Genomic DNA, 15,143 nt, shown 5'->3' with positions numbered 1-15,143 from the left:
TTTGTAGATTATACTTGTAATAAATGGGATGTTGGATAAGTAAAATCCAGCATTTTCCACTAATTGTACATTTGTTGAATGGGGTGCGAGTTTAACTTGGATTTTGGGTCCTGGTATCCTCCGTATTACCGTTTCTGTTTGACTGATTATTTAGGTGGACAATGAAAACTTCACAGCAGTTTGTCAGCGAGGCATGGGTGCTGGTAAGGGCTATAGTTACAAGGCAAACTCATTTGCTCCGTATAAGATGGAAATTTTCGAGTTGTAACCACTTTGTTATCCACGTTTTTATGGAAGATTTAGCTCTACAAGTTCTGGAAGCTGAAGAGCAACGTCAAAGTGCCAAATCCCAATTTCTGTCAGAGGCCTTTGTATTTGTAGGGTTTTCGGTCCTTTGAGCCCCTGTTACACTGAACTCAAAACCCCTATATATACAGTCTACATGTATATCCTGAGTTTAAACACTGAATGTCCAAGGGTATCGTAACCGTATCCTCAGTACAGTATGTTTACATTTGTTACAGATGATTACTACAACAAAGAACATTGTGCCAGTTTTAATATTGACAGCTTCGTACGAGCACAGAACTATGCATCAGTAGTTGTAGGTGATTAGATTAAGAGTAGTAGGGACACTTAGGGTGTTCCTGACCAATGAGCAACCAAAAAGTGCTGCAAAAGACACAGTCGGCCTCCCCCAGCCTCATAATGTAACAGGTGGTTTGGATGTTTAAGACATGTTTAAATATTTTCCTTTAGAAACCAGTTAAAAAAATAATATATCAATTTCCTACTGGTAGTTTTTTAAAGTGTCATTTGTACCTCTTTTGCACGGCAGAGCTGTAAATGGATTATGCCATCTGAATGTGTGCGAGTGCGTGTGTGTCGTCTGCTCCCAGTATAATGCACTGTAATGTTGATGCATGTCAACTGCTGTAACAAAACTTATATTGGGTTAGAAGAGTGGATCAGCTTAAGCTCTTTACTCCCCCACCCTTGTTTTTCTTTCTCTTTATTTCGGGCTTCTATTTATGAATACAAACAGTATATTTGTACAGAGAAAATGATAATTTTGCATCTTCTGTGATGGTCTAGACTTTTATGGCACTCCTGCATGATAGCAATAAACTATTTTGAATGAAAGGTGAGCTGATTTGTCGTACATTTTACACCACACATATACACATGTTGCACTGCATTATTGCCCCTCTCATATGTAGAAATAAAGAAATGTAACTTCAGCATACTGAAGAATAGATTTGCCCCAGAACAAAGTAATTTAAATGTAACTGTCAAATCTCCATTGTATGTTAAGTGTTACCCAGTTCACAACGCTCCACCCTAACTGCACTGTGTATACAGTAATTGGGTGGGGCTATGTGCTGTTCAATATTGACCTATGCTTCAGTGTAACTGAGGTGGAGCAGGATGAGGTCCGGATCTTGAGGCTTCTTGTTTCTTTGCAACTTGGAAAATCTTTAATGGCGAGATTAATGAGAACACCGTGTGAACCGTGGATTTCCAAACACTACAGATACATCTGTGTGTTTTGTCTCAGTGTGCAGGTAGGAGCAGGTTTCCCTTCATAATCCGTAATACTCTGGTCCCTTCAGGTGTCATTAGCAACTATGTGCATGTCTTCTTCCTCATACAGATAGTCTCGGGTTTAGACCAGGTGACACTCCTGAATCCTCCAGAGGAGCCTGTGTCAGACCATCTCTTGGAAATACTTTACTCTTGTGATCAACCTGCTACAGTGCAGCTGGACTGTATCGTATCTTTTGACACCGGCATCACTTCCACACTCCTGCTAAGACAGTGGAGCTGCCTCCCCGATGACCCTAAAATAAGGACCCTGGAGCTGAATCTGCCGGATTGGTTGGTGTATCAAGCTGATGGGATTGTTCCAGACTCCCAGTGGGTGCTGAGTTGTATCCTGCTGGCGTCAGTCAGATATAGTGGATTTGATGACACTGAGAGGTCTGTCGCAGCTCAGGATGCGGCAACTTTGCAACCGAGGCCTTTTTTTAATCGACCTGTAAAACAGCATCCACTGTGCATTGCCTGGAGCACAGAAATGCTTCAGTTAACGGGGTTTTCAAAGAAACAATGCCCCCTGGAGCAAGGTAAGGTCAGAGAAGTTTAACACTGCACATGTGGATAAATGTACGAAACCCCACAGGAGGCAAGTGAGACAATTCTGGTGACACATTTTTTAAGTCTGATCTAAATGGTTTTCTCTCCTGTGTTTATGACTTAAGAACAGATAGGAGAAAAAAGGTTTTGGCAGGTGAAAACAAGATTTTATTTTCAAGTGTTAAATGTTATACTCATTTTGGTCAGAAGAGGAAGAAGTGAAGTGCACCACTACTCCATGTTCTGAAAATTATTAAAAGCATGTCCTGTTTTCTTCCAGGTGAGTTTTAATTTCTCTCAGCACTGATTAAAAAACATTTCTAGCAAAAAGAAAGACGTGCCAGCAATGTTAACTTGGTAGAGTGAACGGTGCAATTAAAACTCACCTTGAAGAGAATATGAATAGAACGAAAACACTCCACAAAAAAATCACCTAGAAAAACCTATTTTTCAACTTTCTTGAAGTCATAAGCACAGACCCAAATCAGACCTATAAATTGGATAACCAGAAAAACGTGTTCTCACAAAAGAAAGTGAAGCTATGAGGAATCCTACATTTTTTCTGTCAATATTTCAGACTGAGAAAACAGAGAACTTTTCAGAGACACAAATACAAATAAATGACTTTAGGATGTGCAAGAAATTTAAATGTAATTTTCTATTGATCTGTAAAGGATGATCATGTTTTAAGATGATTGTTATGGAATAAAAATCCTGTAGTCTTCCAAGTCTCAACCAAAATAACAATCTCTATTTCATTCAGAAACAGTGCTTTTGCTGTCTTCCATATATGCTTCTACTGGAGAAGGCTTTGGTATCACAAAGACACTAGACCCTTATAGCAGTGAGCTTCTGGAGTATCTGCGTCTTAAAGCCATCTCTTTTCCATGGTAAGACCACCAAAGTCCCACCGGCTAAACTGACCTTTCTATTATGTTATTGCAATAATTATCTAGCGTTAGTTAACCAAGTTTGTGTTGTATTTTTGCCAGGTGTATGTTCTCCATATGGGTATTTGTGACCAGTCACTGCCAGAAGAGAATGTGTGGCTTGTTTTACCACATAGACCCCCATAATAACTACGTCACACCAACACTGTTCCTCACAAATTCAGGTAAAATTAAGATTTCTCTCTAACGTCTCAGATAGATGTATTATGTGATAACACAGTGTCTTTATCTAGACTGACATTACCTTTTCACCATGTACAGGTCAGCTACACGTTCAGATCAGTGCAGAGTCTGAGGAAGCCTCTGCATTTCTCTCTCCGTTCAAGGTGCCTTTAAGCGAGTGGTGCCAAATCAGTGTGATGTTGCACGGTAGATTGGTGAGTTCTCTCTCGTTGACAGAAGATATCCTCCTAAGTGTGTAAATAATGCTCATAATGAAGTGGTCAATGTCACTGCATCTCAGGTGACTCTCTCCATGGTGTGCATAGACGAGGAGCAGAGAACGGTTTATTCTATAGAACACATGTAAGTCTGCTTTTGACAGGACAAAATGATGAAACTATATTAACATCAGGAATACAAATATGACTTCAAGTGTTCTTTGTCTTACAGGTTGAGGCATACTATCATGCTGGATGACACAGAGGGATATTTTGTGATTGGGGGAGGGAAATACATACGAGGTGTGGAAGGTTATTACGGACCACTGGTTTACTACCGCAACAGAATATCACCTCACAGCCCGGTAATGTACTGCACCTGCCCACTGTTACTGTCAGTGTCGACCATTCGCTACATTTGAGTCTGATCGTTTTCCCCTTCTCCAGTCTGAAGTCGTGATTCCAGATGTTATTAGGAGTGTGAACCTGACCGGATGGCTGCAGACCTGCCAGCCGTTTCATCTTGATATGACTGTCAAAATCAGTGGCTATTCTCTCAAGGCCAAACAGAGGACAGAGTCTGGTAGTACGCTTATATCTCCACTAGATGGTGCCAAGATGACTGTAACTGAAATATTCTCAAGAACCCCTCTGCATAGCAACTGAAGGTACAAAGTAACTGTCTATGTTTTTTTCAGAGACCTGTTTTGATGCTTTCTATGAGTGGATGGTAAAGGACAGACTGCCATCAAAGTCACAGTGCGGGCTGTGGGAGGCGATTGTTCCTCACAGAAGACAAGCTGCAAAACTGGCCAAGTTTTTGGCTTTTAAATATGGTGAGAGATAAATGGCACAAACTAATTCATGTAGCACTGATACAACATTTCCAGAGGTGGAAAGTAAGAATAAATGTGTTCACTTAAAGCCCCTACAAGGCATTTTAATTTTGTGTTGATGCTGGCGTAGTAGTGTTTCCACTGCCTCGTTCTATTGATTTCAAGAGAAATACAATCGAATCCAACCCGGTGGCAGTATTACTGTACATACAGCAGATTGTATATCAGCTTGTTCCAGATCAAAATGAAAGCTTTTTATCCTAAATTAAAGCTCATTCCATCAAATAGAAGTCTTGCATAATTTTACACACATTTGTCTTTGGTAACTTTTGGATCTCCACTAAAGTTCAAAATAAGATCTCTGGGTTTGAACAAAGTTTGGCTGCACAGTATGCGTTTGTAATGACTGTAATGACTAACTTGTTTGTTGAGAAAATACTCATGATACTATTATTCTACTGAATATTCAACGATGATATCCACGTGTTATCTAATATAAAGTGCTGAAATCAGTTCACTTGCTGACTTGCAGGTAAAAGAAGAGTTAGCCTGCCAGCTGTGGGCAGAGCACTGTACTCCTTATCACTTCATAAGCTGGGCAGAGGAAGCAGCACTGAAGTGGTCAGCAGAATATTACCGCTGCTCCTCCAAGCTGGCTGCTTAGCTGATAACCGAGCTCTGCACATGTCGTCTGTGCTCTACAGCAATGGCCTGGGAGTCAAGAAACAGCCCAATAAGGTGTGTTCTACTGGGTCAGCTGTGGTGAAACTATGCCAGTGGCGAACATGTCTAATTTTTTATGTTCTCTCATGCCCTTGTGTGTGGTACAGGCTTGGCTCCTGGCCCTGCTGGGAGCCCAGAACGATGATCGATTAGCCCTTCTGCATCTTGGGCACCTGCACCACCAGGGTCTCCATGGCCTCCCCACAGACCCAGACCTGGCCTATGCATATTATGCAAACATTGCTAAGCAGACAACTTTAGACCGTCTTAATCCCACACCGCAGCAGGTAATGTATGCATTTGAAACTGGAGGCTAAGTTCTGCTGTTTTTGCACATCGTTGCATATCTAAAAGTGATACAGTGCTACTTTATGTTGTACCAAAAGCTCATGACTGTGACTTTATTACAACATATGAGCTGATATGTGATATGGTAATACATTTTCTGCTCCCCTTACTGTGGCTATTGTTTTCAGATATCCATCATTAATAAGTCACTTATTGATGTGTTGTCACTGCTTTCCATATGAAGAAAGATAAGAGTATGATAAATCTGGTAATATTACAGTGCTCAAAAGTGGTTTAATAAAAAGCACAAAGCTGTGTTTCTGGACTATATGCAACTGTTTTAGGAAGGTAGGACACAAAAGAAAATATCTTCTCTTTCCTTTCTTTTTGTAGACCTTTGTTGAGGCTGTTTACCTTAACAATGATGAAGTGTTGAATGTCCAGACCAATGAAGACCATCATATTTTCCAGTGGCTTAAACTGCAGGCACGCCGGGGAGCAGCTGAAGCTGAGGTACCCTGTTCTGTCATGGAACAAAAACGGAAAGTCAGATAAATACAAGTACATCACACATTTCAAGAAATTCAGTTTAAAGTTTTTTAGTTATGTCTTTAAAGTACTCATTTCAGGTAAAAGAAAGGTTTTATCATGTCATTTTTTAGTAGTAATTCAGCAACTGTTTTGCAGCAAGCAGTTGGTCGAATGCTGTTCTGGGGTCAGCAGGGAGTGTCTCCAGACATCCAGAAGGCTGTGAGACACTACGAACGGGGAGCTGTCCAGTGGGAAGACCCAGTGTCAATGTATGACTACGGCATAGTCCTACTGGAGGTCAGAATTACGTCTGATGCACAATGAGAAACATGAGCATTTATATCTGAATCTACTGAATGAGTATTCCTTCTTTTGTTATCTGTGTTATCTCCTATTATTAAATATTAATTGGTGTCTCTGTAGGGGCACGGGGTTAAAAAGGACATTCCGAAAGCTGTCACTTTCTTGAAGAAAGCAATGGACCAGGTTTTGTATTGTTAAACTTTCATTTCTCCTTCATCATGTGTTATCTAGACTTACATTAGGAGTTCTTTTTCTGCAGAATTCAAAGTTTATACTATGTTCTCTTATAATATTCTGCACCACAGGGTTTTGTTCCTGCAATCAATGCCCTCGCCTGGTACTATGAGCGGTTTGAACAGGACTACAAGCAGGCAGTGCAGCTGTGGGAGCAGGCTGATGTCCTCAATTGTCCAGATGCTGCTTTGAATCTTGGTGTCGTGTACTCGCAGGGCCTGTATCCAGGAAAAGCTGCTGACCAGGTTAGCTCAAATTTAAATTCCTTCTGTGATCATCTACTAATATACTAGTCTTGAGTGCCTAGAGGTAAATCATTTGTCTTTCTGACAGTTTATGGCCTATAGGTACTATCTGAAGTCTGCAGAGAGAGGGCACATCAGGGGAGCAATTCAACTGGCTGAGATGTGGACCACTGGGATACCCGGCCACATCAACAGGCGTCCATCAGATGCAGTTTTGTTAGCTACTTACCCTTTTTATTTCCTTCACTTCAGACATATGACTTCCCCTTCTGTCATGATTGAAATGTCTCTTTAACTGACTGCAGGTGGGTAAAGTGGACAGCTGAGCACAATGGATACCTGGGCAGCGTCTTGCGGAAAGCCTTGGACTCATATCTCAAGAATGACATGTAATCTTTTTTTCTATTCACACTTGCCATGATTCTGATCAGGCCACTGGGCTGCCGTTGCAGCAAATTAACATTGTAGCTTTTCAACAGGTTCAGCTCACTGTTATATTACATGATGGCTGCTGAGTGCGGGTACGCTGCTGCCCAGTTCAATGTGGCTTATCTCTGTGAACAAAATACGGTGAGTTATCTGTATATTAGCTGTGTTATGGTATTATTACTGTTTTATTAATTCTTCTTTACTCTGTATCATATTTATTCATTCATAGTTTGGCTTTCTGGATCCTGCTTTTGCATCAGACTGTACGTGGAGATATTACAACCTTACAATCCAAAGTCAAAATCCTGACACCTATGGTAAATAACTATCCTTTAAGATGCCAGTATTTGAAAAATAGTGTGCAAACATCCACAACTAAAACCTTTAACTTTTATTGCCTCTCCAGCCTTTATAAAGATGGGTGACCTGTTGTATGAGGGGCATAGTGATGGGCAGAAAGATTTGTTTTCTGCAGCAGAGATGTACATGCTGGCAGCACTAAGGAATGAGCCACAGGTCTGCTTCTTTTAAATTGATTTTCTTGCTTCAGGTTTGTGTTTATTCCTAATTGTGCGTGTGTGTACGTGTGTGTAAGCCATACTGTTCTTCCACAGGGATGGTACAACCTTGGCCTCCTTTCTGAAGAGGGTTACAGGCTGCCGCTGTCAGTATTGACTGAACTCGGCCTTTCAGAGCTGTACCTGGCTGACAAGAGTTTGCTTCTAAGTGCTTTGTACAAAAGGTGTGTTTGTGTACGTGCAGTAGATTGTTTTCTACATAAATCTGTAAGAAAAGTAATTCTATATTTTCTTCCAAAAGATGCAGAGACTCAGAAGATACAGATTCGTATCTGCCTTGCAGCCTTGCCCTCTTCAATGTGTATCTTCAGTCTTTCCAAAAGGACTATAGTGCTGCTATTAAGGTTAGTGTGATATGCTTAAGCTACATTTATACGAAGCAATTTATTATATATATTTTAGTTATGTTATTGTGTTATTATTATTGGTAAATTAAAATTCAAGAAGCATTTTAGTTTTGGTCTTTAGGTGGTTGGGTGTTGCACATGCACATGCACATGCTTACATGCATCTGGTTTTGCTTGATCACACCTCATTTTAGCCTTTAAGATCTGAAGGTCATGACTGCTGGGGGGGATTCATAACTGAAATGAAAAGATTTTACCAGAATGTACATCTGAGAGTTGATTTAAGCTATTAATGACCTCGTAATGTGACGCAACACTGACAAATTATATAAGGAGAAGATGTATTAAGGATTTATTATTTATGCACTTTTTCCAGGCTGCTGGATCATTTGGGTCGGTATGAAAATTAATATTAATAACTGGCACGCTGCATGTCATTCCGCCATTGTCCATTACATTGAACCAATGTTACATGTATAATACACCATCTATGCATGCTGGCATGGCACTGCTGATCTCTGTGTAACATTTTAAATAATAAGATGAAACAACCTTTTGTTTTCTTGTGATAAGGGGTTGATTATCTCATTTTCTCAAGAGAACAAAATAATTAACTGATGATCTTAATCTCATGAATTTGCAAGCACGGCTGTTCTTGGTTTCTGTTATTCATCCATTGCAAATGCTGACGTATGAATCTGGAACATTTATCTGCTCAACATTTGGCTGAAGCACATGCAGCATGTATAATTTATTTTGTAGCCGGTCACAAACTATTATATTTTCTATTCTAACATGTGTTGTTGAGCACTTTAATTCATTATAATGCATCACATTGTGTAAGATAATCATATAAAAAATAATAATTGAAGATAAAATTGATTAATTCCTTAATTAGTCCTTATTGCTGTCAGATAATGTAATACAATATTTCCCTATGAAATGTAATAGAGTAGAATTATAAAGTAGCATGGAAAATACTAGTGAATAAAGAGTACCTCTGCACTGAACTTCAGTAAGGTGCTCGAGTAAATGTAAAAAGTGACCTTCCGCCACTGACCAAAGTACAGCTGCAGGTCAGCAGGAATATCAGACTCAGCACTTTATTGTGATCATCTTGCTGACATTTCGGTCATGTTATTTCCTACAGTTCTCCACTGCTGTTGCCGTGGTTGCAGCTCCAACGATATTCTTAATCGTCCTCGGTGTGCTCAGGAGACCCGCCGCGTCCCTCAACTAGAGATTCTCATCAGGATCTTCAGTGCAACAAACAACAGCAAAGTCAACCTGCAGGCCAACGACATGGCAATATTTTGTGCTAGTTTACATACTGTATGTTTACTATTGGATGACTGTAAAGAATAAATGTGATTATTATAAAAATGCATATTGTTTTTTTTAGTACGTCTGACATGTTGTTGGTTTGTAAGTTTTTTACCTTTTACTGTGATTTTTTAATGAAAAGAATAACTTGGTTGGACAACAAAGAGTCTGAATAAGAGCCACGTGACTTACAGTCAGTTTCAAGATTGGTAGATCAAAGATGTTGTTCTTGTATGTCCTTTTGTCTCCCAGTGTAATGATTCCTTTACCCTGTGGGAGGTTTTACAGAAATTCAGGTAATGAATTCCCAGGTGTAGTCTCACCTCCATCACCACGTTATACTTCAAAGTGCTTACTAAACAAACCCCTAACAGGTCATCTGGACTTGGGTCTTACATATCGTTTTCCTGTTTTCTGTTTTGTGTGGACAGATCTCCCACAGTTTAAAAGGTCAAAATTTGATATTGTAGAAAGAAAATTAGGACAGAACAGTACAAATGAATAGCTTAATTCAGAGATGTTACTCCGTTGACTGTCAGACTTGCTTGCTTTTATTGTTTTTATCATTTGTTTGGTATGACGTGCTATACAAATAAATTTGCTTTGCCATGGCAGATCTCGCACGTCACATGACTTCAGAATATCTACGCCATATGAATAATGACTTCAATCTTACAATAGATACAACAACCTGAGTAGAAATATTACACTTTATGAGGGAGATTTCCATATGTAATATCAGAGATTTAGTTTAAGATACTGCATTATCTGGAAGTCGGATGTTTAGTTCTTGTGGCCTTTGCGTATTGTTGGAGCTGTCTCTGTTTGTGTGTATTTGTCCCAAAACAAAATAAAATTATTGCTAAAAAATCAATCTTGTGTATTATTTTCACATAACACGCTGCTGCTCCTCAAGTTTGGAAAACAAGTATGCCAGAGAATTTCTTGCAATTCATATTTCACCAACAGAACTCAAGTAAGCAATTAGTTACACTTCTCATGAGACCAAATCCACTCAACTCTCAACATCTCATTAACACCGGCAGACAAGTTTAATTGCTTTGCTTCTGTTTCTAGGAATTATTCAGAATTTGTTTGGCGGTTATGATGGTAACAATGGGATTAAAACACTCTGACATTTGTAATTTCAATCACTTTTCAAAGCAGAAATACACTACAATACATTTCATGAGGTTCAAATGATCTTAATTAAGAAAGGCACATGGCAGATGGGTGCACACTCTGGGCCTAATATCCTCACAAACACTTCAAATGCACCGAACCTCCTTAGAAAAACAGGCTCTTTTATTAATAACCTTACAGAGGGAACGTGGTTCCATATTTCTAGCTTAGATCCTGTCCATCCTGACCATGTTTTTGTTCCTGACAATCATTGCCCAGACACGCTTCACCTGGCATCGTGTGACTGTGGCTACCACTGAGAACACTAAGGTCATGTCCTCAGCATTTTCCTTTGTAATTTTCTGGGGGATGCAACCTGAGCAGTGTACATTCTACAATTAAAAAACATAATACATTGTGTGTTTTTGTAATTTGATTCCTACGACAGAGCTACTGTCTGTGGAGTAACAATGTTTTGAGAATAAAGTCAATTTAATAGTAGCTACTGTACATATGGACTGTCAGGAAATGTTACAAACATGCACATAAAACAAAGTATATCCAGTCAAATCATAACATACAACATTTTGTTCTCAGAATATCACAGCCTTTTTCTTATTGTATTACTGTGACTTCTATCTTATAAGATTGTAAGATAACAGTATTATATAACAGTTTTGTTTCCGAACAATGGTCCTTTCACTCTGTCTCAGTTTCCAGTATTTTTAGAACCAAAATATTTTAATTTGATTACGTTTAACCATAAATAAATAGATAAATTCATAGTTGAGGATGTTTTTTTCCAAAGACATTGTATTAATTGCAGTATGAAATACAATTTGCTGAAACAGAGCAGCTGAATTCACTAGGAAAAACTTTTTGTAGAAATCGTTACTTATAACATGATAACATAACATAACATGAATGGCTCCACTCCACAGGACAATGCATTCAAAATGGAAACAGTATAATAAAGCGAATAAGAAACAAAATACAAGAAAAATAATTGACAAAAGAAGTATAGGCTATAAATTCACCAGCTTATTCCTATATATAGGCTATATATATAATTTAAACAAACAGTGGCTTTATGGATGTGATATTTCCGTTTCTGCGCAGAATGAAAGTGCGAGTGTTTGGGTAGTTACCATGGTGATCACTCGTGATTACCTCATGGCTACGGCGTGCGCATGACGTGACCAATTAATTAACACCTGGCAGAGAGGTGAGGTACCAACAATTAGTGGTTCCCTTTAATTTAACTGGAAAAACAAACTCAGTCACTCAATGTGTTTCAGCCCAGAGGCAGAAAAGTAAGTGAACATACTATAATGTGATAATGTAATACATATCTAAAGCATTAACTATTAACTTAACAATGAACTTTGCTAAGTTGCTAAGTGCAGTGGAGGTCGTTAATTAACAGCTAGCTTAGCTTAAGCTAACGTTAAATTACATTGTGGCAACAGTGTACCTAGCTGTATTCATTTACTTTTCACTAGCATGTTTAGCGTCGACAGGTTTGGAGACTTTACAGAGAAAAAGCGCTGTAACTTAACACTAATAAATGCCATTAATGATATTACGCTTGGATCACAGATATAACGTTAGTGAACAATACTGAGAGATGTAGACTTCACTAACGTTACAAAGCTACAAAGTGCCTTACATGGCTGGAACCAGAATTAAAAAATGTTGATAAAAGATATAATCCGAACAATTAAAATCATATAGAAGTGAGGAAGAATAAAATAAAATAAAATCCTACCAATGAAGATAAAACATTTGAAAAATTGACCCCACTGGTGCAAATAATGTCAACAGGTGAAAATATACAAATTAAAGAATAAAACAAGGATAGCTTATGATAAGAACAATAATACTAGTAAATATGAGACATTAAGCAGCGTGCTAGAATAAATAAAAGGCTTTTTTTTATATAGAGATATGTTTTAAGAAGTGATTTAAATGATGTCCTGACTCAGCAAACCTGAGACCCTCAGGCAAGGAGTTCAAAAGCAGACTGCAAAAGCCCCACAAGTCCCTTTTTTGCAAACTTGAATTGAGAGGTAGGAAGAAATACTGTATGTGTCTTTTCTAATGATAGAAATGATAAGTAACCCAGTTTCATTCAGGCTTAAATGTACAGTGATTATAATTAGAAGTAGAGTTTAAAAATGGTGTTGATGCTTCCTATTTCGAGTGAATTCCAAGGTGATGGGGGGCTTATGACTAATGTACCTTTTCTGCAGCGAGGTGCAGTCAGCAGGGAGCGTCCTTCAGCTGCAGACCCGGGTTCAAGTCCGTGCCTCAGCTTATGTTTTTAGTGGAAGTTGCTAAATTGTTAGAATCTCGAGGGGATCTCGCTGAGCTCCTCTCTGCTCTGCCCTTCCTGTCATCAAGGGCAGTGATGTTGTTACAGACGGTTGCTGAAATAATGTAAAAACCTCATTGATCTGCCCAAAAGTGTTTTTTTATAGCCCAACAAAAGCTTTATTTTTTAGGCGGTTATTGATATGTAATGGTGACAATGTTCCTAATAACCTCAAACTAACTAATAACCTCTTGCTGCTTATTGGCCAACACATACGCCAAAAATCATTGTTTGGCTTGAGCTATCTCCAGTTTTCCCGCCCTGTGTTGTTACCACTGTTTTGCTGTCTTTTATTGATTTAAGTCATGTGACATCTATCCAGCTCTCATCCTTTGATAAAGAGAAGCAGTTTTGCTCTAATACGTCTGTTTTCCTGCATTTTATTGTGAGTTTCAGATGTTTGTATTACTTTGTGCATTGAACAGGCTATAGGGTACGCTGTCTACTGCTTCAATAAGATCCCACATAGATTGTGATTTAAGTGCGCAGCAGCCAGGCTTGTGATTTGGAGCTCAAAAGCTGAAATGCGAACGAATGAATAGAAAAGGAAACAGCCGCACTGAGGGAATGTGAAATCAAATTAGTTTAACTCCGCGATTTTTACTCCGTGCACACTGGCTGAAAGCAGCTCCTGACAATCTACATTATCAAAGCAATCTGTCTCTTTTCCTTTTCTTCTCATTCCCATCCATTGGTTTTCCTCTCCTTTTCTTTTTTTTTCCCTTTCCCCTCTTTTTCCCTCCCTCTGTCTTTGCAGATGGGCTATTTGGCCGGAGAAAGGGAAGAGAGCTGTGCCAGTTGTGTACAGCGGAGGCAAAGAGAAGAAACTCCTTCAGGCAGCAGTGGGAGCTGGACTCGTTCGTGGGATATACAGAAGAAACACAACACGGAGGTGCAGACACAGTACAGGTACTACGTGTGTGTGTGGGCGTTTATGGGATGGGGGTGTAATCAATCTGTAGCTGTTATATTATGAGCTCTTAATGATTTATTTTTAGAAAAATGAAAGCCTGCAGTATATTTCTACAGACTGTCCTTTTCTGAGACTCACTTATTTGTACATATTTCAAAAGTTAGTGACAAACTTCATAAGAATATAAAAGTGTTTGTTAGCTCTCTTTATTGCTTCATGTTAAATCTCAATGTGCCTGCATTAAGTTTAATCAGCACAGGAATTACATGTTTGTGCTTAAAGATGTGTTGACCAGCATTTTTTCCTCTGGATTTTCATTTTGTAAGCTGAATGGCTGAATGGTTTTTCAGCTCTGGTTAATGTTTTGCTGGGACTGTATAACTCATAAATAATCCAAATAGCCTGCAGAAGGGGAAATCTGTGGAGTGAAAACCTGACCATTTATTTTACTAGAAATGATATGCAGTAGATGATGATTACATGATGCTAAATGTACTGTATGTTCTCAGTTAATTACAATATGAGCATATCTGTTCCACCAGACACATGAGACGGATGACTGAAAAACATGGCTGAAATGCCTCATGCTCAGACAAGCCGTAGCTTGATAGTGGGATCGAGAGTTATCTTGAAGTAATAGAGAAAGAAGTGACTCTGGTCACACTCCATACACCTCGTTTGGAAGCCAGTTACAATATGTATTTGATATTGCAATCTATTTTTTCAGCCGTAAGATAAATATTGGGGGTGGAGGGATTTTGTTTTTTCCCTACCAATCAGTAGCAAGGGACATTCCGCTGACATCCAACAAAGAGACGTTTATTATTTCCACATCGGTCGAAGACATTAGACATTTTAAGAGTTATTATTTATATATAGTCGTCTTACAACAAACTGTTTTTGATCTCTGTTGCTGTTTTTTGGCTCTAGGAAAGGAAGGTGATGTTCCCTTATTGGCTCTGTTGTTTCTAACTGGGGAATATAGGTGGGCCTTCATTTGGGGGTCTGGAACCAGGCCACTTTGCGTTTCCCTGTTTATTCGTCCCAAACCTTGGTTCAGTATAAGAAAAGTACCACTTTTATTGCAGCACTCAGACATAATCACAATTTCCCACAGGCTTCGATGTTTAGAATGCAGTGTCTGATAATTGTAGTTATCGATTTGAGGTTTTAATACCATTAAGTACTCAATACTTATTTATTTACCATTGTTGAATGGTGGAAAAAGTAGTATGCTGCTAGACTGTAGAGTAAGAATTTGTGGATGAGATGTAATGGTTGGTGATCAAACATAATGCCTGTTGTTTGCATGGTGTTTTTTTTTTTTTTGTATTCGGGAGCACACTAAATTGGTTTTGTTTACGTGTCCAACGATGCAATGGTGCCAAATAATTAAGTTCTTTCTTGGGTGTCAAGATGTGAATATAAATC

At 38.8% G+C, this 15,143-nt stretch overlaps 1 protein-coding gene across 1 annotated transcript; it reads left to right on the top strand.

Moving 5' to 3' along the window:
- The first annotated feature begins 1,432 nt into the window (after positions 1–1,432).
- LOC118341855 (protein sel-1 homolog 3) lies at positions 1,433–9,341 on the top strand. Its single transcript, XM_035680255.1, has 23 exons — positions 1,433–1,565; positions 1,655–2,126; positions 2,900–3,026; positions 3,129–3,250; positions 3,348–3,463; positions 3,550–3,611; positions 3,699–3,831; positions 3,914–4,049; positions 4,165–4,302; positions 4,835–5,040; positions 5,133–5,312; positions 5,707–5,826; positions 6,001–6,141; positions 6,268–6,330; positions 6,453–6,626; positions 6,715–6,842; positions 6,932–7,015; positions 7,106–7,196; positions 7,285–7,372; positions 7,462–7,571; positions 7,670–7,797; positions 7,875–7,977; positions 9,131–9,341. Exons 1-23 carry the CDS (start codon positions 1,482–1,484, stop codon positions 9,218–9,220), a joined length of 3,096 nt encoding a protein of 1,031 aa, XP_035536148.1. The 5' UTR covers positions 1,433–1,481; the 3' UTR covers positions 9,221–9,341.
- Positions 9,342–15,143: the final 5,802 nt, after the last annotated feature.

Source organism: Morone saxatilis, unplaced genomic scaffold (genome assembly GCF_004916995.1).
Source record: "Morone saxatilis isolate NCDOM2014 unplaced genomic scaffold, NCSU_SB_2.0 Contig8, whole genome shotgun sequence".
NCBI lineage: Eukaryota > Metazoa > Chordata > Actinopteri > Moronidae > Morone > Morone saxatilis.
The sequence above is the reverse complement of the archived record's forward strand: the minus strand, read 5'-3'. Positions and strand labels throughout refer to the sequence as shown.